General features: G+C 38.2%; 4 protein-coding genes and 1 long non-coding RNA gene across 5 annotated transcripts; 3 read left to right on the top strand and 2 right to left on the bottom strand.

Moving 5' to 3' along the window:
- Positions 1-514: 514 nt before the first annotated feature.
- Positions 515-3629, bottom strand: LOC104799177 (myrosinase 2-like). The gene is made up of 13 exons (XM_010521560.1): positions 3413-3629; positions 3250-3310; positions 3061-3122; positions 2884-2959; positions 2732-2809; positions 2536-2623; positions 2175-2430; positions 1940-2055; positions 1628-1845; positions 1473-1504; positions 1259-1358; positions 1064-1166; positions 515-982 (listed from the first exon to the last, which is right to left on the bottom strand). Exons 1-13 carry the CDS (start codon positions 3590-3592, stop codon positions 730-732), a joined length of 1623 nt encoding a protein of 540 aa, XP_010519862.1. The 5' UTR covers positions 3593-3629; the 3' UTR covers positions 515-729.
- A 3490-nt stretch (positions 3630-7119) lies between these two features.
- On the top strand, positions 7120-10182 carry LOC104799176 (myrosinase 2-like). The gene is made up of 13 exons (XM_010521559.1): positions 7120-7336; positions 7462-7522; positions 7619-7680; positions 7782-7857; positions 7932-8009; positions 8115-8202; positions 8304-8559; positions 8685-8800; positions 8891-9108; positions 9198-9229; positions 9345-9444; positions 9528-9630; positions 9710-10182. The coding sequence occupies exons 1-13, from the start codon at positions 7157-7159 to the stop codon at positions 9960-9962; spliced, it is 1623 nt and encodes a 540-aa protein (XP_010519861.1). The 5' UTR covers positions 7120-7156; the 3' UTR covers positions 9963-10182.
- Positions 10183-11702: 1520 nt separating this feature from the next.
- Positions 11703-13788, top strand: LOC104799175. The gene is made up of 2 exons (XR_769532.2): positions 11703-11869; positions 13213-13788. It is a non-coding gene; the product is annotated as an uncharacterized LOC104799175 (long non-coding RNA).
- A 798-nt stretch (positions 13789-14586) lies between these two features.
- On the top strand, positions 14587-17299 carry LOC104799173 (ferrochelatase-1, chloroplastic/mitochondrial). Its single transcript, XM_010521557.2, has 8 exons — positions 14587-14878; positions 15030-15363; positions 15461-15706; positions 15949-16052; positions 16161-16287; positions 16381-16533; positions 16618-16718; positions 16845-17299. The coding sequence occupies exons 1-8, from the start codon at positions 14811-14813 to the stop codon at positions 17161-17163; spliced, it is 1452 nt and encodes a 483-aa protein (XP_010519859.1). The 5' UTR covers positions 14587-14810; the 3' UTR covers positions 17164-17299.
- A 568-nt stretch (positions 17300-17867) lies between these two features.
- LOC104799172 (NADH dehydrogenase [ubiquinone] iron-sulfur protein 7, mitochondrial-like) lies at positions 17868-19977 on the bottom strand. The gene is made up of 2 exons (XM_010521556.2): positions 19458-19977; positions 17868-18378 (listed from the first exon to the last, which is right to left on the bottom strand). The coding sequence occupies exons 1-2, from the start codon at positions 19871-19873 to the stop codon at positions 18144-18146; spliced, it is 651 nt and encodes a 216-aa protein (XP_010519858.1). The 5' UTR covers positions 19874-19977; the 3' UTR covers positions 17868-18143.
- Between the last annotated feature and the right edge of the window lie 1773 nt (positions 19978-21750).

The following is a 21750-nucleotide window of genomic DNA, read 5'->3' as shown; positions in this document are numbered from 1 at the left end:
ACCTTATTTCGAAGATTATTCTGCAAGAAATATTTATAGAATTAAGTCATTCATTTTTCAATTGTCACGTAAAGTTCAATTGGACGAACCAAAATGGAATGGTGGAGGGAATGAACATTTTATGCAATTAATTTCACAATAAAATGTCATTTTATTAAGCTAAAGAATCATTAAAGTTAAAACCATATAGATGAATAGTGATTAATTAAGGTATTAATCATAAAAGTCAGCAATTTGTGTTAACCGATTCGTGGAAGAAGAAAAAACGTGTGTAAATGCATGGGTGTTTAAATTGGATAATTAGAGACCAATATCTCCATTAGACGTCTAACAGCCAACGAGAATCCATGTATATTGACTAGAGATAATTTAATTGTGATTAGATTAATGGTCGAGATTAGCTTCTAATTGGTTCATTTCTCTAGGGGTGTCTTAATATTATTGCCACTTGAATTCTCCATTAATTAACTTTCTAACTTAAACATAACGTTCCGTATATAGTAATAAAGAGAGATCACAGAAAAAACATTACTGCATATTTGAACATTGCAAGCACAAACAAGATAAGGTTCACATAACACATTACATTGATAACATAAGGGATGATCATCGTTTTATTGTCATTATTTTTGTGATTATACTAGAAGAGCCTCCTTTGTATAGGAGACCTAATTATTAATCACATTATTAGGGAGATGATCATCACATTATTTTTGTGATTATATCACTTCATGCTGGAGCAATCTTCCTGTGACCATTGTTGGGAGAGCCACGTTCTTGAATCAGAGGAGGAAGAAGTTCTTCCTTGTTAGGCGTGCTCAAGAACTTTTGGAACCATTGTCCAGATGATTTCAGGGGTCTTTCCGCCGTCAGATTGGTGAAATCGACGTAACTCAATCCAAAGCGGACGCTGTATCCAGCGTTGAATTCGTAGTTGTCTCCCAGGGACCAAGCGACGTATCCTTTCACGTTGCATTTGTTGCTATACAATGGGATAAAACGTGTTATGAGTGTATATTCCAATTGAAGTGGACATATATTACAATATTTTCGAAACACTCACATGATGGCTTGTCGGATGAAACATAGATGGCTGCATAGATAATCTGTCCTGTTGTAATCGTTCATAGCTTCCTCGAACGAGCATGTCCCGTCGCTTCTATATCCTACTCATAATATAACGTAATTTTAATGTGCACAGTTATATACACATGCATTCGTAAAGGCATGTGAAAAAAAAAAAGTCAGAGTTCTCTACCGTTCTCTGTTATATACATGATAGGGTTTTTGTATTTTTCTCTCATGTACTCAAGAACATGAAGAATGCCTCTTGGATGATAATAATCTGTCCCAAAGAACTGCGAGCACCGAGTGCAACTCGTGAGTAACAAGGCATTAACATACACGTATACACAAGAAAATATATTAATGGGACATAGGTGTGTATATATAAATATATGGTATCATTGTACCCATGGGCCGATGGGGCCGTCTTCATTCTCATCTGCGAAATGAAGAAGGTAAAGTGAAAGTTAAATAAGAGGGATTTAACAACAAAAAAAGTTAAATAAGAGGGAGATACAATGGATTCACACAGGCCGCCGAGAGGAAAAGGAGACGTATATACATGAGAGTGCGGCGAGTGAATCGTTGAAGACATAGAGTCTGTCCGGAGGATTTGGGGGAATGGCCCTAGCAAATTGAGTCATGTAATAATTCACTCCAAGAAAATCATACGATCCCTTCACAAGCAGCGACTCTTCGGTCGTGAAATTGGGCAAGCGCTCTCCGACCATTTGCCGCATCATCAATGGGTATTCTCCGTACGTTAGAGGGTCCATGAACCTACATACAAACATATGCACTGAGTTTAGCATTTTCCAAAGAATCTACTACCTATATCATCGACATATATACTTAGTTTACATAATTATCGTACCAATCGATGAAGAACACTTTTGCTCTCTCGGCCGCATCTATATTTTCCTGAGTGTTGTCGTATGGGAGGAACCATCTGGTTATCATCACGATTCCGATATGTCCACCTTGGGACGGCTGCACCCAGAGAATGTTAACAAGATATATATATATATATCATATATGCAATAGAAACTCAAGATTCAACACAACATATATACAAGCACGCATATATAAATATATAGACATCTAAGAACCTTGTATTTCTGGCGGTAAAGATCGACGACGGTGGCGTGAGCAAGAAGTGCATAGTGAGCGGTGATGTAGGGCTCGGTTCCAGAATCGCCGGCATAACAGCCCTGGTTGAGCCAGGCTGAGCAGCGGCCCGGTGCATCTGTTCCCATGGCATAGCCCCTCGTAGGGATCGTGTATATCTGGTTGATCGTTATCCAATTCTTCACTCTATCCCCAAATCTCTGGAAGCATACATTCGCGTAGTCTTTGAAGTCTTCTCTGCATATTTCATTTAATTACCACAAAACTTTAATATATATATATGAAAGAAAAGATGGAGGAGGGAAATGAAATTTGTATAAATTAAAGATTTACGTAACGTACATGATCTGACGGTCCATGAAACCTTCGTACTCATCTTGTAGTGTTTGAGGGAGGTCCCAGTGGTAGAGAGTCACCAATGGCCTTATTCCTGTTGTCGTCAACGTGTTTATTTATTCAGAAAAACCATGCATGAAAGACATATATATACACGTACGGAAACTTACATATATATACACGTTGGCCTGTGTGTACGTACCTGCTGCTACAAGTGCGTTTATAAGGTTATTGTAGTATAGAACGCCTTCTTCATTGATCCCTCGACTAGACCTTCCTCCTGCTCATTGTGTAATAATTATAGCAGATCTTTGTATATATTACTATGATCAAAGTGTAATGCACGCTACGTACTGGGAATGATTCTTGACCACGCAAAGGAGAATCTGTAGGCATTAACCCCCAATTTTTTCATCACTTGAATATCTCTCTGCACCATATGTCTTGTTTTTCGTCAATCGTATATATACACATACAAAGTACACGAATATAAACAGATTCATATTATATTATAACATTTTAGTTATTTACACTGAAATCTGGGTATGATCCAGAAGCCGTGTCACCATTGGCGTTGTCTGGTCCTCCTTTCCCTGACGGGGAAGATACAAAAACAACACATAGTTAGCGATGAACATACACATGATGAAAAATGTTAAGCATTTGTATTTAATTAACAAAGAAGGAAGATAACAGCCATGAATGAAACAAGCATATTACATGGATAACGATGAGTGAATCCATCCCAAATGTTGAGACCTCTACCCTCCGCACCCTCGACCTGAAGCAAACCCAAGAACGATTAGAATGTACGGTCCATCAATTACATATTAGAAATATGATTAGTTACTAATTAAGTAAAGGGTTGGGTTATATGTAGTGCCTGGTAAGCAGAAGAGGCGACACCGAAGAGGAAGTCATCGGCGAAGAAGCTTTTGTTCAAAGTGCCAGTGTCGTTACATGTGAAAGGCTGTGTCTCTTCGCATTGTAGGTCTTCTGCCTTGCACTTAAACCCACAAAAACCCACGAGTAGGAAAAGGAGTGAGAAAGCCCTAAGATTCATCACTTAGTTTTTTTTCCTCTCTCTTATATGTTTGTTTGTTGTGTGAAACTTGAGACCGAAGCTAGGGTTTATATAGCACCGTGTTATTGCTTTGGGAGGTTTGAATGAGATGAATCTCGTGGGTTCATTAACTGTTAGAAGCTTACAGATTTGGTTTTCATATTTAGGGTTTTTTCTTTTGTAAGCCTTTGCTGTAATCAATCAACGTATAATAATTAGCATTCCGTATACAAACATTAATGAAGGTTAGTCGTTAATTTGGATAATATCTCATCAATGGCCAAACACATCACGAGCCTCACCGCTCACACCAAAACCTTATAAATTTGATCTTGTTGATATTATTTAGACTGAAAGAGGAAACACATTGCCCTAAACCTTCACATGAATCCCGAATGCGAATCCGAAAAGAAAATCTTCTCAACATTAAAGCTAAATCATTTAAAGATTCATTTTTCGATTCTTCACAAGCGATTCAGTATTAATATCTCACCCAACCCATTTCTTCTTTCTCTTGGTTTTTATTAATTTAAATTATTGATTAATAAGACTACATATAGCTAAGGGTTATTTTATAATTTTGCTGTACATGTCATGATACTTGTATCTCCTGTAATAGTGTAAATCGTATTTAAATTTATAGTATGACTTTTAGAAACCTTATATATATGCTCTTATATCCGAAATTGTTAATAAATGTGAAGATAAAATTTAGAGAAAAACTTTATATGGTACGCTGCTAAACTCAGTAATTATTCATCAGGTGAAAAATATTTATGAAAAAACAAACTCACACTTTCATCTACTTTTCAGTTGTTAACTAATCTCTGTTTACATGTTATAATTCGTTTCCTAATAATTTCGGTTCCCAACATACATTCTCTTTCTGCACTCCATTGAATAATGTGTATACCAATACAATATGATTGTATGTTTTTTTGTCGTCAAATCCTTACGTTTTAGGGTTTTGGAGGACAACCTCAGGATTCATGTGATGATAGTATCAGACATCAGTTCCTTCCGTGGCATGTCGGTTAAGGCTCGTGAAGTCTTCCGCCCTCGATGCTTCTTCTCTCTCAATACCTAACATTATCTATACTTTTCATACAAAAAAAAAACATTATCCATACTAATACATTATATCTTTTTCTATTCCATATATATATATATATAATCATACAATTTTAATACATCGAGTGAAAACACAAAATCAGTCCTAATGGTGATGACCCAAATGAAAACCCGTAAACTAAATTGTAGGATTTGAAAAATTGTCCCAAATCTCATCTCTCTTTTACTTTCAATAAGGGACACAATCTACTATTAAGATATATGGTACGCAATCTTCTCGGAACTTCTCCATATCTCTTAATATCTACATCCTAACTCGAGCTGAAAAGTCGACATTCAAGGTGTAATGGATTCACAGAGATGATTCCCGACAAGGTAAGCTATGAGCAGGATAAGAGACAACTAGTAACCGATGCATGTTGTAGGGGTTATGTGTTGATATGTCTATATATTTTGGATCTAGGTTGACTTGTACATTCTCAAAACCTTTATGGATTTGACATGCAATTTAATTAGTGACATGTTTAGGGATTGTAGACGTTTTGTTAGTGGAACATATAGTAGGTTCATGGGTTATTTGTTTCATAAGAACAGGTTTTGTGTGTTTAATGAGTTTATCCGAGGTTTGTGTATTCGAAAGTTTCATTGTGATCAATAGATGGAACCTTTTGAATTGGATAGAGTAAAAATAGAGTTACTCATATGCTTTATGGCTAATGTCGTGTAAGAGACTTGACAGGCGAAATCCTCCTAGTCATTGTTACCAGATTCTTCGGTCGCTCTCTGGATGTTGGTCGATTAGAACTCATCAAACTCTCGCTTTAATCTCGCGGCAACTACTCACATATAACATTTGGAAGGAGGGGAACAACCGTATACATAACCAAGTTTTTTCAAATGCGATCTCTATGTTTGGTGATGTGGATAAATCTCTACGAAGAAAAATCGCAGCCATAGTCTCGCAAAACCTTCTTTTGCAAGTGAATTGTTACAGTTGTGGTTTAGCACGGTTTAATTGAATAGATCATAGTTGTGAGGGAAATATCTCCCTATTAGATTTTGTAGATGTGAGTTCATGTCTAAACTCTCTTGTATAATTCTATTTCTAATATAAATACCATTGACAAAAAAAAGTATGGTGTGAGATTCATATTCTTTGATTCTGATTTGCCTCGTTTTGATCGATGTAGAGGATAACCGTGATTTGAGAACAAATCCTTTTGAAGAGGAAGAGAATGATGAGACATCATGGAATGAAAAAGTACAAGTGGGATTAACGAGGCCAGAGGAACTTTAAGTTCGAGAACCACTCACATGACCAAGTGCAAATAGACTTCAAGTAGCGTTCGTGTGAATGGTTTAGGAAGAGTTCAAATCTAGACGACTGAAAGACGAGCACTGGAGCGAAGTTGAGATTTGGACGTGTCATCTACAACTACAAGTGACAAAGGTTCCGGCCCGAAAGAAATTTCCCTGTCTATTGAGAAACGAACATCTTGACCTAGCTACATATATAGAAACATCGTAAATTGCCATATAGACAAGATACAGCCCATTAACTAGTGAAGGACGAGAAATATATATAGAATTGAAACGAGCCGTTCCAGCCCTGACTTGGACCGTTTTAAATCGCGGATGCCTAGACCGATTCGAGCCAACATACGTTAACTCAGACCGATTTGTCGCGTCAATTTTGTTCAAAAACTTGGCCCGAACCATTCTAGTTCTAGACTGGACCGTTCCAGTTATATATATATCGGACCGTTTTAGTTCTAGATCGAAACGAATCATGTAATCGATTTTATTTAGAGGATTAAAACAAATCGTTCAAATCTGAACCTAATTGTTTCCACTTTTCCGAATTATTTCTTAATCGTTCAAACATAAGTGTCATGTACAGCTAAATTATAAAATAACCCTTAGAGTTAGCTATATATATGTAGTCTTATTAATCAATAATTTAAATTAATAAAAACCAAGAGAAAGAAGAAATGGGTTGGGTGAGATATTAATACTGAATCGCTTGTGAAGAATCGAAAAATGAATCTTTAAATGATTTAGCTTTAATGTTGAGAAGATTTTCTTTTCGGATTCGCATTCGGGATTCATGTGAAGGTTTAGGGCAATGTGTTTCCTCTTTCAGTCTAAATAATATCAACAAGATCAAATTTATAAGGTTTTGGTGTGAGCGGTGAGGCTCGTGATGTGTTTGGCCATTGATGAGATATTATCCAAATTAACGACTAACCTTCATTAATGTTTGTATACGGAATGCTAATTATTATACGTTGATTGATTACAGCAAAGGCTTACAAAAGAAAAAACCCTAAATATGAAAACCAAATCTGTAAGCTTCTAACAGTTAATGAACCCACGAGATTCATCTCATTCAAACCTCCCAAAGCAATAACACGGTGCTATATAAACCCTAGCTTCGGTCTCAAGTTTCACACAACACACAAACATATAAGAGAGAGGAAAAAAAACTAAGTGATGAATCTTAGGGCTTTCTCACTCCTTTTCCTACTCGTGGGTTTTTGTGGGTTTAAGTGCAAGGCAGAAGACCTACAATGCGAAGAGACACAGCCTTTCACATGTAACGACACTGGCACTTTGAACAAAAGCTTGTTCGCCGATGACTTCCTCTTCGGTGTCGCCTCTTCTGCTTACCAGGCACTACATCTAATCCAACTTTTTACTTAATTAGTGACTAATCACATTTCTAATACATAATTAATGGACCATACATTCTAATATAATATATAATTATGCCTCGATCGTTTCTGGGCTTGCTTCAGATCGAGGGTGCGGAGGGTAGAGGTCTCAACGTTTGGGATGGATTCACTCATCGTTATCCATGTAATATTATTTTAAATTAAATACAAATGCTCAGCATTTTTCATCATGTGTATGTTCATCGCTAATTATATATTGTCTTTGTATATTCTCCGGCAGGGAAAGGAGGACCAGACAACGCCAACGGTGACACGGCTACTGGATCATACCCAGACTTCAGTGTAAATAACTAAAATGTTACAATATAATATGAATCTGTTTATATTCGTGTACTTTGTATGTGTATATATACGATTGACGAAAAACAAAACATATGGTGCAGAGAGATATTCAAGTGATGAAAAAATTGGGGGTTAATGCCTACAGATTCTCCTTTGCGTGGTCAAGAATCATTCCCAGTACGTAGCGTGCATTACACTTTGATCATAGTAATATATACAAAGATCTGCTATAATTATTACACAATGAGCAGGAGGAAGGGCAAGTCGAGGAATCAATGAAGAAGGCGTTCAATACTACGATAACCTTATAAACGCACTTGTAGCAGCAGGTACGTACACACAGGCCAACGTGTATATATATGTAAGTTTCCGTACGTGTATATGTATGTCTTTCATGCATGGCTCTCAAAATTTAAACACGTTGACGACGACAGGAATAAGGCCATTGGTGACTCTCTTCCACTGGGACCTTCCTCAAACACTACAGGATGAGTACGAAGGTTTCATGGACCGTCAGATCATGTACGTTACGTAAATCTTTCATTTGTACAAATTTCATCCCCCCCCCCCAATCTTTTCTTTCATATATATTAAAGTTTCGGGTAAATTAATGAAATATGCAGAGAAGACTTCAAAGACTACGCGGAAGTATGCTTCCAGAGATTTGGAGATAGAGTGAAGAATTGGATAACGATCAACCAGATATATACAATCCCTACGAGGGGCTATGCCATGGGGACAGATGCGCCAGGCCGCTGCTCAGCCTGGCTCAACCTGGGTTGTTACGCCGGCGATTCTGGTACGGAGCCCTACATCACTGCTCACTACGCACTTCTTGCTCACGCCACCGTCGTCGATCTTTACCGCCAGAAATACAAGGTTCTTAGATGTCTATATATATATATATATATGCGTGCTTGTGTATATGTTGTGTTGAATGTTGCGTTTCTATTGCATATATGATATATATATATATATATCTTGTTAACATTCTCTGGGTGCAGCCGTCCCAAGGTGGACATATCGGAATCGTGATGATAACCAGATGGTTCCTCCCATACGACAACACTAAGGAAAATATAGATGCGGCCGAGAGAGCAAAAGTGTTCTTCATCGATTGGTACGATAATTATATAAACTAAGTATGTCGATGATATATATAATAGATTCTTTGGAAACTGCTAAACTCAGTGCATATGTTTGTATGTAGGTTCATGGAGCCTCTAACGTACGGAGAATACCCATTGATGATGCGGCAAATGGTCGGAGAGCGCTTGCCCAATTTCACGACCGAAGAGTCGCTGCTTGTGAAGGGATCGTATGATTTTCTTGGAGTGAATTATTACATGACTCAATTTGCTAGGGCCATTCCCCCAAATCCTCCGGACAGACTCTATGTCTTCAACGATTCACTCGCCGCACTCTCATGTATATACGTCTCCTTTTCCTCTCGGCCTGCGTGAATCCATTGTATCTCCCTCTTATTTAACTTTCACTTTACCTTCTTCATTTCGCAGTTGAAAATGAAGACGGACCCATCGGCCCATGGGTACAATGATACCATACATATATATATACACACACACCCATGTCCCATTACATTTTCTTGTATATATGTGTATGTTAATGCCTTGTTACTAACGAGTTGCACACGGTGCTCGCAGTTCTTTGGGACAGATTATTATCATCCAAGAGGCATTCTTCATGTTCTTGAATACTTGAGAGAGAAATACAAAAACCCTATCATGTATATAACAGAGAACGGTGAGAGACCTCGACTTTTTTTCACGTTACGAATGCATGTATACATGACCGTGCACATTAAAATTACGTTATACTGTGAGTAGGATATAGAAGCGACGGGACTTGCTCGTTCGAGGAAGCTATGAACGATTACAACAGGACAGATTATATATGCAGCCATCTATGCTTCATCCGACAAGCCATCATGTGAGTGTTTTGAGATTATTACAATATATCTCCACTTCAATTGGATCACACTTATAACACGTTTTATCTCATTGTATAGCAACAAATGCAACGTGAAAGGGTACGTCACCTGGTCCTTGGGCGACAATTACGAATTCAACGCTGGATTCAGCGTCCGCTTTGGATTGAGTTATGTCGATTTCACCAATCTGACGGCGGAAAGACCCTTGAAATCATCTGGGCAATGGTTCCAAAAATTCTTGAGCACGACTAACAAGGAAGAAGTCCTTCCTCCTCTGATTCAAGAACGTGGCTCTCACAACAATGGTCGCCGAAAGATTGCTCCAGCATGAAGTGATGTAATCACAAAAATATAATGTGTTGATCATCTCCCTAATAATGTGGTCAATTAGCTAGGTCTCCTATACAAAAGGTGGCTCTTCTAGTATGATCACAAAAATAATGACAATAAAAGGATGATCATCCCTTATGTTGTTGTAATGTTTTGTGAACCTTATCTTATTGTAACAATGTTTCTTCTCTCTATGATTACATACGGAACATTTTGTTTGAGTCAGAAAGTTGACAGAGAATTCTAGTGACAAACATGACAAGACATCTCTGGAAGCTAATCTTAACCATTAATTAATCTAATCACAGTTAAATTATCTCTAATCAATATGCATATCTCATTGGCCATTAGACGTCTAACGGAGATATTTGTTTCTAATTAGCCAATTTTAAACATCCAGACATTTACTCACACGTTTTTTTCTTCCATGAACCGGTGAAATACAAAACGATAATACTTTAATTAATCACACTATTCATCCTTATGGTTTCAACTTCAATGATTCTTTAACTTAATCGATTGACCTCTTATTGTAAGAATCCATTGCACAAAATTTAATTTGTTATACTTAAAATTTTATTTAAATTTCATTATATTGATATTATATTATTAATTAATTAAAAATTTTCATTTTTCATGAATATATATATATACAAATTATATTTGTTATTTTTATATTTTATTTTTTTAAAAAAAATTATACATATATATAATATATATGACAACGATTTGGGGTCAGTTTTTATTTTTTATTTTTTATTTAAAAAATTCATGTAAAATTATAGCATATTTATACAAAGAAAAAAATAACTGAAAATTTTTAAATTTGTAATTTGATGTAATATTAATTCATGAACTTTGTATGATTATTTATTCCCGAACTTGTATTTTTTGAATATAATAATTTCTAAATTTTATTTTGGTCAATTAGTGGTATAGACTATTGTATAACTGCTAAACGAAGAATCGAGCAAGAAGGCGTTCTATACTATAATAATCTTATAAATGCACTTTTAGCAAGAGGTACACATAATATTGCACACGTTGACGACAACAGGAATAACGCCATTGGAGGCTCTCTACCACTGGGACCTTCCTCAAACACTACAAGATGAGTACGAAGGTTTCATTGACCGATCATGTACTTTACCTAGACTTCTAATTTGTACAAATTTCATTGTCCCCTTATTTATATCTATATATATATATATATTAAAGTTTTGGGTAAATAGATGGAATAAATGGAATATATATGTTGAAATAGGAAAATAAATATGTGATTGAAGGAAATATTGATTTTAAGATATGATTAGAAATAATAATGGACATAATATTATATCAAATATTGTGTATCGATCTTATTTATTTCTATTTTCTTTTTATTTGTCTCATAGTTTTGCTATAAATATGTGAGTCATTTTCATTGTAATTCAACAAGAAGGAAGAAGAGATATAGCAATAAAGTAATTCCGTTTATTTTCGTTTGTCTTATTTTATTTCTGCATTTTATTTTTCTACAATATATATTATGTCATCTGACTAAATTCAATTTGTTATACTCAAAATTTTATATTAATTTAATTATTTGATTAATACAAATCTTCATTTTTCATAAAAATATTATTTATAATATATATATATATATATTCAATTTAATTTTTTTTATATGGGGTCAGTTTTTGTTTTAAAAAATTAGCAATCCTCTGATTGGATTAGTGGCTTTGAATGAAGCCCTAACCCGATTCCCCTCTCCTCCTAATCTGGCTCGCCAACGGTGGTCCCTGCCTCTACACTGTTTCTTATCTCTCTCTTCTCTGATTTACCGGCGGTCACGGACTCAGTCTCTTTTGTGTATCTTCGTCGTCTCCGTTTCCATACTCTTTTGCAGCCGCTCGCCGGCACTTGCAGGTGAGTTTCCGCCGAGTTGGCTCTCCCCACTGGCTCAATTCTGGTTGCTACTGGTTGGTAGGGCTTGATTCTGGTTGTTTGCGGTTCGAATTAGACCTAGCTCTCTACTTGTGCCGAAAATAGAGGCTATTGGATTAATTCTGATTGTCTCGTATCGGAAAGGATGTATGGATTAGGGAAAACACCAAATGTTTTTTTTTTTCCGGGAAAACACCAAATGTTGCAGCCCTGTTTCTGTTGTAATATCTGGAATTGGTCGGATGGGTGCTTCATTGGGTTGGATATCTGCTTCTGTGCTTTATATAATCTAAGGTTTTGACGGACTTTGTGATGAAAAGGCTTGGAATGGTGCTGTTTGGTTGACTAATGGTGTAAATCCTTAATTGCGTTCATGTCCTTTGCCACTTGCAAACTGACCCTTTAGTTGTCGGATGCATCGTGCATGTCACGGTCCTCAGATTGAGCTTCATGTGTAAATATCTCCCGCTTTTGGAACTTGCTAAGTATAAGAAAAATCCGCTACCCATTTCGCCATAGTTTTGCCATAGTAATAAGTCTTCAGTTATTTGTTGTAGTGATCTTTGAGGTGTAAACTCTTGTATGCTGTATGTCTTATGGGTTTTTTGAATGTGACGTTGAAATAAACGTTATAATTTTACGAATAAAGCCCATGGATTCGGACTGGCTTCATCGAGACTCCTGCCATTTGTAATCATCGCGTTTGAAAGGCTTGTTTTTTTAGTTAATGGCTCCAATTTTCTCTCAGGAGTGTTGTATCGCAGACAGAGGGATTTGTATTTTTCAAGTTAGTTGCATTCCGGAGTGTTCTCGTATTAGCATTTAGAAATTTGATTCTGGTGGGTTTGTGTTTGTAGCTATTAGAAATCAGATTCTGTGAATTCAACTCTAATTAGGTTTAGGGTTCGATCATAGTTTTGGGGATGTTCGGTGATTTCACATGCATTTGTTGTCTCTGTAACCCATAAAAACTGATTTAATCTTCAAAATTCAAATATAGGTAAACTTTCCCTTGTTACACTGATCCTGCTAGTACAATGTCTGTGTCTTTACACTTGTGGAGGCTTTGTAGCTCAGGAACTTTCTCTAGTCATGCCGATTCTTTTGAGTAATATATATGGCCATGACACATCCTTTGGATCTATGGTTCACTCCAATCTTCTATTTTAGGATCTAGAAAGAAGGGGAACCAAAAAAAAATAGAATAAGCTCAGAACTGCACGGTTCTTGGATTTCGTTTGGTTCTTCTTTAACTGATTGTTTATACATCATTTATTTGACTCGACTCTGAACAAGTATCTCTTTCTGAATCTCACATTTTGAAGGAGTGCATATCTTTTTAGGTTTTGTGAGTTTTTGAGGTGCAAATGCCGAAGAAGAGTAGTAAGAAACCCTCCCAATCAGAAGAAAAATCAACTGTGGGACAAGCCAAACCGGTTCCAAAGACTGGTAATAAGCTAGGCAAGGAGATCGACGAAATCTTTGGCGGAAAAAAGAGGAAAAAGCCAGAACTCGACGAGGGCAAGAAGAAAACGGATAGAGGCACGAAGGAATCGACAACAGAAGAAAACAGGATGAAGAAAACCAAGAAGAAGAGGAGGGAAGGAGAGAACCTCGGTGGGTTCGGTGACCGACCAGCCCGGACAAGGAAGAGAACGGAAGATGGGTTAGCAATATACACGGAAGACGAACTCAGTTTCAACAAGGCTAATGCCGGCGGTACTCCTCTTTGTCCCTTTGACTGTGATTGTTGCTTCTAGGTCGCAAAGTTTTGAACTTTGATATACCATTCATAGCTACGATAGTTAATGTGGTACCCCGAAAAAAATAGATGAATGATCTTTCGTTGCCACATTTGATCCTGTCATTGCAGTTCCTGTCTGAAAGTTTTGGTTCCTCAACCGTCGGACCTCATACCCGAATCTGAATTCGGGCTTTTTGTTTTTTAACTTAAGTCGGTAACCAAGGAACACGTGCTCTCTTCCCTTGGCGTAGGGTGCAAAACGAAACGAGTCGTTCGTGAACCATGATTAAAAAATAATAATATTTAAAAATATTAAAATTATAAAATGATAATAAATACTAATAAATTTTAAAAATATTTTTTTGTCAAAAAAATGGGTACGGGTAATCAATCATTGATTGAAACTGAAAATAGTTTTGTATATATTAATTTCAACGTGTTGTGACACTCGAGAATTTCGGGTTTACGTAACAATCCTTCCTTGGTTTATATGAAAATGGGCTTTTGGGTTTAGAGCATGGAATCTTTGACTGGTCCTCAGGCCCTGCTTTCTCCACGCTTCCCTGTCTGTACGGACGTGGTTGAGAAATGTTTTAACGTCACATAATTTTCTAAATTATTATTCAAACCGATATTTCAAAACAAAATGGCTGGAATTAAAAAAAAAACTATTTACGGTTTTATTCGGATTCAAAATTTTGTGTTTTAGTTTGTCAAAATTCTTGCGGTTTCATGTTAAAATATAAATATTTTAACGTTTCCGTTTTAATCACGGCGAAATATCTTAGGTTTAGTAAATTATGAAACTATTATATATATATATATCTTAAAAGTGGACCGTGTTGTGATTTTTGTCGACATATAAAAAAAAAAAAGGGAAATTTTCGCATATAGACGTTGTCGTTTGGAAGCTGGTGATTTTCTAGAAACATATAAATGTTGACCGAAGCTTCGTCTCGCCTCGCCAGCCTGAAGGAAAAGTCATCTTGATTTTTCGCTCTACCTAATTTCATTCCGCGATCGTCACCTTCTTCAAGCAACTCTCTCTCTCTCTTGACCTAGATCCTGTTCAAACACGAAGGAAACCCTAGACCCACAATCCCGCTCTTCTTCTTCTTCTTCTTCTTTGCGAATCCGATCTCTTTTACTGTTATTATTGATAGGATCGGAGTGCAAGCTATGGAGGCGGCGGCTTTGTCAGCGGGAGTTCGTCCCTGTTTGAATCGTGATCGTTACAGATTTTCGAGGTTAGGGTTTTTCTTCTGTTCTGTTCTCGCTCCCTGGGTGATCTTCGTTTTCTGAGTTGGCGATCGATTTGATACGATTTGATTGGCAATGAAAAGTGGTTGATTTATGCTAGATCTTGTTCTGAGGTAATGGAGTTTATATATGTAACAGGCCTTGTTCGGAGGCTAAGTCCTTTTCCTCGGTTCGATGCGAGAAACCCGGCAGTCTCCGGAAGCCCATACCGGAGGGTCTTGTAGTTTCCTCCCCTGAATCTTGCAGAAATGCGATTATGACCAGTGGATTGAGGCCCCATCGATCCGGAGTCAAGACGAATGTGTTTGAACGAGCACAACCTTTGACTGGAGAATGGCCCTATGCAGAATCCGAATCTAAAACTAATTCTCTTACCGCGGAGGACAAGATCGGTGTCCTGCTTTTGAATCTCGGTGGTCCGGAGACGCTTAATGATGTGCAGCCCTTCTTGTATAATCTGTTTGCAGACCCGGTGATTGTCGACTGTCTCTTCTGTTTGCCTCTTCTTCTCATATAAGTTCTTTTGGATTTCGAGTATAATGCTAGTTACTAATCACAATTTGGTGCAGGATATTATCCGGCTTCCCAGGCCATTTCAGTTTCTCCAAGGGGCTATAGCGAAGTTGATATCTGTGGTCCGTGCCCCGAAATCGAAAGAAGGGTATGCTGCCATTGGCGGTGGCTCTCCTTTGCGCAAAATAACCGATGAGCAGGCAGATGCCATTAGGATGGCCTTGGAAGCTAAGAACATTCCTGCCAATGTCTATGTTGGAATGCGGTACTGGTATCCGTTCACCGAGGAAGCGGTTCAACAGGTGAGGTTCTTTGCTGATTGCTGCCTGATCTAGAGTCCTACTTATTCATCATAGGATTCTCGTTTTCCGGGTTGATATCGAATTGCTTACGCTTGCATCTTTTAGCTTTTTATTATGTGTAAGAAGAGACTGTCATACTAGAAAACATGTATCTTTTTTTTTAATCATCTGTAGTTAGAGTACAGTTGCATTCATTTCAAGATTTATATATGTTGCGTAAGAGGTTAATTATGTTCTGTCAGATTAAGAGGGACAAGATTACAAGACTTGTCGTCCTGCCACTATACCCTCAGTACTCTATCTCCACCACTGGGTCGAGCGTCCGTGTGCTCCAACAGTTATTCAGGTCTGTCTACACGACAACGACAAGGCAGATTCATTCTATTGTCTTTACCGGTCTGGGGACATCGGTTAACTGTTAAAGCCTGACTTAATATGACTTATTATCATTCAGGGAAGATCCACACTTAGCTGGCCTCCCAGTTGCTGTTATACAGTCCTGGTACCAAAGGCGAGGCTATGTTAATTCTATGGCTGACCTGATCGAGAAGGAGCTTCAAAAATTCTCTGACCCTGATGAGGTTTGTTCATTTTTCTTTCTTCTGTTTGATTGGTCTTACTTTTTTAGTCAAGAAATTGCCTTCAACTAGTCCTCCATCTCCGTGTAAATCCAGGTCATGATATTCTTCAGCGCCCATGGCGTTCCAGTCAGCTACGTGGAAAATGCCGGAGATCCATACAAGGATCAGATGGAAGAGTGCATTTACTTGATAATGCAAGAGCTGAAAGCGAGAGGGGTTGATAACGACCATAAGTTGGCATACCAGGTTGGTTATAATCACCCATTAACAATCCCTCAGTCTCTATCATATCTCGAGCCGTGAATTGATCCCTGCGACTGTTCTTTCTAGAGCCGGGTTGGGCCTGTCGAATGGCTAAAGCCGTACACCGATGAGGTTCTTGTCGAGCTTGGTAAGAAAGGCGTGAAGAGTCTTCTGGCTGTCCCCGTCAGGTGAGAGAACATATAGTATCCGCAGTCATGCAATTACTCCAAACAAAAACTTTTCAATCTTCAAAATCAGAAAGCCGTTGATTTTTAGTTTAGTTACCGACCATTTTTCGTTATCTTGGATTTCAGTTTCGTGAGCGAGCATATCGAGACTCTCGAAGAAATAGACATGGAGTACAGGGAATTAGCTCTCGAATCAGGAATCGAGAACTGGGGCCGGGTACCAGCATTAGGTCTCACCTCCTCCTTCATCACTGACATGGCAGAGGCCGTGATAGAAGCTCTACCCTCGGCAAAAGCCAAGTGGAACCCTACGGACATCGTCTCTGAAGAAAGCAGCTCCGATCCGCTCAGTTACATAGTGAAGATGTTCTTCGGTTCAATTCTGGCCTTCTTTCTGTTCTTCTCCCCGAAGATGCTCCTTGCTTTCAGGAACCATCTTCTCTAGACAGTAAAAGCCATCTCACTAAGAACATAGATGAGGATGGGGTAAAGATCGGATAAAGGAGTAGAAATCTTTTGATATTTTGCTCACAACAGTAATATCTATTCAATGATAAATTTGATCTGCATGATTTTGGTTCGTACGGTCTCCGACCATCCGTACCGTCTCCTCTGTTGTCTGTAACACTATTTAAGTCTCTGATTAGGGGTGGTCAATTCGGGTTTCGGTTCGGGTTCGGTTCGGTTATATTCGGGTTCGGTTATTTCGGTTATAGAAAAATTATAACAATTCGGTTTTTATATAAATTTCGGTTCGGTTCGGTTCGGTTATTTTTCGGTTCGGGTTCGGTTCGGTTTTGTTAAAAAGTTCAATTTTCCAAAGAAATTGTCGGTTATTCTCTCAGTTTTTTCGGTTATTTTTTATTCGGTTTGGTTCGGTTTCGGTTTCGGTTTTTCGGATTTAAGAAAATCATAACCGTTCGGTTTTGATGTCGGGTTCAGTTCGGATACGGTTATGTCTTATTCGGTTCGGTTCAATTCGGTTAATCCACCCCTATCTCTAATACAGATGCATCTACCTTTTCGGTTGCCCATCTCGAGAGGAATGCCACGTAACCTTACTCCATCTCAGGTTTACAACTGAGTGGATGTGACTTTTGATAACCACCGAATGTAAAAATAACCGAAAAATAAATTTTATCATGAAGCAAAATGAATCATCATAGTTTATCTAAAACCGAAATAAACAATCCGAATAACGAATCGAACCTTGCAATAACCATTCCTAATCGCCATTAGTAGATGGTTATTATTCTACGTTGCACGCACAAAGCTTCAAACACGCTTCTTTACACGGCATTTTAAACCACAAAGAACACAAAGGTTGTCCCAATTTTATTGGCTGGAAACACAATAGATATCTGTCTTTCTGAGATGATGAAGAAGAAGAAACCAATCTCCCCTGTGACTGGACTTGAGGAAAACTCACTTGGTCCACCAGTGGAGGAAATCCTTGCGCCTGTTGATCTTCTTCTGCAGCTGGAGGAGACCGTAGAGCAATGCCTCGGCAGTTGGAGGGCAACCCGGAACGTAGATGTCGACAGGGACAATCCTGTCACAGCCTCGAACCACCGAGTAGGAGTAGTGGTAGTATCCTCCTCCATTTGCGCAACTTCCCATTGAAATCACCCACCTTGGCTCTGGCATTTGGTCATATACCCTGTCATCAAAATTTAGACATTACAAGACGATACACACAAACCCTTAAAACATCAAAGTCCCTCCACATTTCCGCTCTTCTTCTTCCCACTGTACAAGATTTAGAATGACTCGTCGACTTATTCAACACCTAAGCAACTCAAACCATGCAGTTGACAATGTAATGATAACAGAGAGAAGCATTTGTGTGAGAGAGAAGACTCAGTAAGAATATCTTTTCAGAAATAGCTCTCTAGCCTACGCCAGATTCTGGCATTGATAGCTATCGCTAACCAGCCCAAGAACTCATCTGGACAATATTCACGAGCTGTCAACACATTTCTAATGCATCTGAAATTTGGTCCTCACCAAAGACACCCTTTACAACCCCTAATTCTTTTTGCTTGTACATTGGTGTGGGGCGTGTTCTTATCTCTGGCATTTAGACCTGATGACATTACGAGCTTAGCTAGCAAACCCAAAACCATTTGTTGATGACATAGTTCCTTCTTATGTACGGATGTCCTTGCAATTCTCACAGGTGTCATGGATAACATACAATAATACCTTTCTTCTTGATAACAAGTTCTCATCTCATGCCCCTCTTGTCTATCAGCATAAACCAGAATTTCATACATCAGACCAGAAGAAATCGTTTCGGTTTGAGAATCAAATATCTAATAGCTCCACTTTCCTACGATCTTCCAGCGCTGTGACCGATAAACATAACAACCCATCATGCAGATCAATGAGCATACGTAACCTCCGATGACAAAACAAGCAAAGACATAACACAAGATCCTAATCACTCAGCAAAACAATCTACAAGTAAAAAGTTTCCCGGAGCACAAATTTTATCAGGATACAGAGCTTGTGCACCCACAGAAAGAGAACTAATCAGGAGACAAAAACCCTAAATTCTTTATGCAGCGAAACAGCAACAGGGAGAAACACCGGATCCAAATCCCCAATTTCATCCCCCAACAAACCCTAATCTCGAAAATCATCGAAGACAATACCCAGATCCAAAAAAAAACGAAACAGACCAAAGATAAATCTCAGATTCGAGAACCGAATCTGATTCACGAGAGAGGGGCGTACTTGCGAAGAGCCGGAGCCATCTTGTTGGTGAGCGTTCCGGCGACAATCATACAGTCAGATTGGCGAGGACTTGGGCGGAAAATGATCCCGAACCTGTCGAGATCGTACCGCGCCGCACCGGTATGCATCATTTCAACGGCGCAGCAGGCGAGGCCGAAGGTCATCGGCCAGATCGATCCGCGACGAGCCCAGTTCATCAGATCATCGACCTTAGAGATCACGAACTCCGCAGGCTTCGAGAGCCCCGTCGAAGAGCCAGGAGCCGCCGGAGGACCGGGCCTGGCGTAGGAAGCCGGCGACGTCGAGGAGGAGGAGAGAGCGGGGTAGGTGGTGTGGAGGTGAGCGACCATGGCGGCGCGTGAAGACTGGAGAAGCGTGGGGAGGCGCTTAGCGGTGTTGCCGGTGATCATCGCCATTGTCGCGAGCTTCTGATGAAGAGAGAACGCTGCAGCAGAATAAAATAAAGCTCGAGAAGGTGAAGATTATACGTGTACGTATATTTCACACACACACGCATGAGAATGAAAATTTAAATGTTACGTTATGAGTCGGCCCATATTAACATTATTGTATAAAATGACTTTTGACCGGTCTCATGGTGGATAAGTTGCTCCGTGTATATATATGCAACCGATATAGAATCCATCATTTCCCCCCCCCCCTGTTTGTACGGATGAGACGAAGACGATATCATTTGATTTGTGTGAAAGAAAAATTATGTTCCAAACGATATAGTTGGAAGGCGTTAATTTGATAATATTGGACGTGTTGATAGTGAACTATTGAGCGAATGGAGTACATAAGCGGCCACGGTGGCCGCCGAAAACAGATGATTGTTGGGTTTTGTTGTTCGAGCACGGTAGGGTTTAGGGCACTTAGTCGGATATTCGAGGGTTTTTTTTCTTTTAACCCGAACCTTTACTCAGGCAAAATTGCAAAAATAACCCCAAATGTCTATCTTGACTTCAAGGGATGACCCTCTAGGTTTAGGGTTTTCAAAAAAAAAACTAAAATGACGAAAAGACTAGTTTGCCCTTAAAAAATTGAATACGTGGCAACTCTTTATATAATGAAAAAAACATTCGAAAAATTTACTCTCTCACTTTTTTAAAAAAAATTCAAAACGCATTTTTTTCTTTTTCTCTCCAAAGAGATTTCGTTGGCGATTCTAACAACAAATTTTTCAATTTTCGTCTTATACTCGACATATTTCTCTACTATGACGAGATCTGACATTTCAAAGTTGAAGAATTTGAGAATGCATGGAAAATGTTCGATAAAAATCCTAATTTTGGCTCTTAAAACGTCATACTGGTCATATCGGTCAGACTTTGGTCATACCGATTAGATTTTGGTCAGACGTTCACAATTTAGTCAGTCGGTCACATTTTGAGTGAATATGACTTATGTTAAAAGATTTTTTTATACATGGAATTAGATCACCAAAACGATGAAATGTATTCTTGTAATCCTTATACAACTTTTTGAATCGTTTAAACTTAATTTAGACCTTTATATTTCGTGTAAAAATGGTCATACCAAACACACTTTGATAAGACGGTCAGACATTAGTCATACAGTCAGAATTTGGTCAGACGGTCAGACTTCTTAAAAATTGATGAATTTATCATTTTAAAAGTGTTAATATGATATAATAATCTCATATAACACATTTTTAAAATCGGTCAGACGGTTAGACTTTGGTCAAACCGATGATACTTTGATGAGACGATCAGACTTTGGTCATACGGTCGGACTTTGGTTATACCGATCATATTTTGATCATATCATTAGACTCGTCATAGGATTATACGAGCCAGACTAGTCAGACTTTTTTAAAAATGATGAATTTATGAATTTAAAAGTGTAGATCAAACATGTTCTTCTTATATTGAATTTTTGGCTTATTAGGGTTTCACTTCGATTCGATTCGAAGGAACAATATCATTTAAGCTTACATTCGTCAAACTTTTCCTCTAGAACGAGATCCGACACACCAAAGTTGAAAAATTTGAGAATGCATGGAAAGTGTTTGATGAAAATCCTCAAAAAAATTTTGGCTATTGAAATGTCACATCGGTCAAACCGATCTGATTTTGTTTATGGTGTCAAGAACAACGATGTCATCAACAACTCGTACCAATATGGATTGAGTACATTTTTTGTTTGTCAATGTATCTCCTTCTAAAGAAGACCTAAAATAATAGTAGTGTTTACGTAACAAATTGAGTACAATTGATTTATGTCGAGAGATTTTTTTTTCCACGTGAAATTAGAACTCCAAAACGATGCA

The sequence above is a fragment of the Tarenaya hassleriana genome, unplaced genomic scaffold (genome assembly GCF_000463585.1).
Source record: "Tarenaya hassleriana unplaced genomic scaffold, ASM46358v1 Cleome6, whole genome shotgun sequence".
In the NCBI taxonomy this organism is placed as follows: domain Eukaryota; kingdom Viridiplantae; phylum Streptophyta; class Magnoliopsida; order Brassicales; family Cleomaceae; genus Tarenaya; species Tarenaya hassleriana.
This window is presented reverse-complemented; position numbering and strand designations above follow the sequence as displayed.

Excerpts from the sequence above, each read along its gene's own strand:
- LOC104799177 (XM_010521560.1), bottom strand. The coding sequence starts at position 3,592 with ATGAATCTTAGGGCTTTCTCACTCCTTTTCCTACTCGTGGGTTTTTGT. Across the intron at positions 2,056-2,174 it reads TTTACCGCCAGAAATACAAG|CCGTCCCAAGGTGGACATAT; the intron begins GTTCTTAGATGT and ends CTCTGGGTGCAG. Across the intron at positions 1,359-1,472 it reads ACGGCCCCATCGGCCCATGG|TTCTTTGGGACAGATTATTA; the intron begins GTACAATGATAC and ends CGGTGCTCGCAG.
- LOC104799176 (XM_010521559.1), top strand. The coding sequence starts at position 7,157 with ATGAATCTTAGGGCTTTCTCACTCCTTTTCCTACTCGTGGGTTTTTGT. Across the intron at positions 7,337-7,461 it reads TCGCCTCTTCTGCTTACCAG|ATCGAGGGTGCGGAGGGTAG; the intron begins GCACTACATCTA and ends GGCTTGCTTCAG. Across the intron at positions 9,445-9,527 it reads CATGTATATAACAGAGAACG|GATATAGAAGCGACGGGACT; the intron begins GTGAGAGACCTC and ends TACTGTGAGTAG.
- LOC104799173 (XM_010521557.2), top strand. The coding sequence starts at position 14,811 with ATGGAGGCGGCGGCTTTGTCAGCGGGAGTTCGTCCCTGTTTGAATCGT. Across the intron at positions 15,707-15,948 it reads CCGAGGAAGCGGTTCAACAG|ATTAAGAGGGACAAGATTAC; the intron begins GTGAGGTTCTTT and ends ATGTTCTGTCAG. Across the intron at positions 16,053-16,160 it reads GTGCTCCAACAGTTATTCAG|GGAAGATCCACACTTAGCTG; the intron begins GTCTGTCTACAC and ends ATTATCATTCAG.
- LOC104799172 (XM_010521556.2), bottom strand. The coding sequence starts at position 19,873 with ATGGCGATGATCACCGGCAACACCGCTAAGCGCCTCCCCACGCTTCTC. Across the intron at positions 18,379-19,457 it reads ATGGCTCCGGCTCTTCGCAA|GGTATATGACCAAATGCCAG; the intron begins GTACGCCCCTCT and ends TTTTGATGACAG.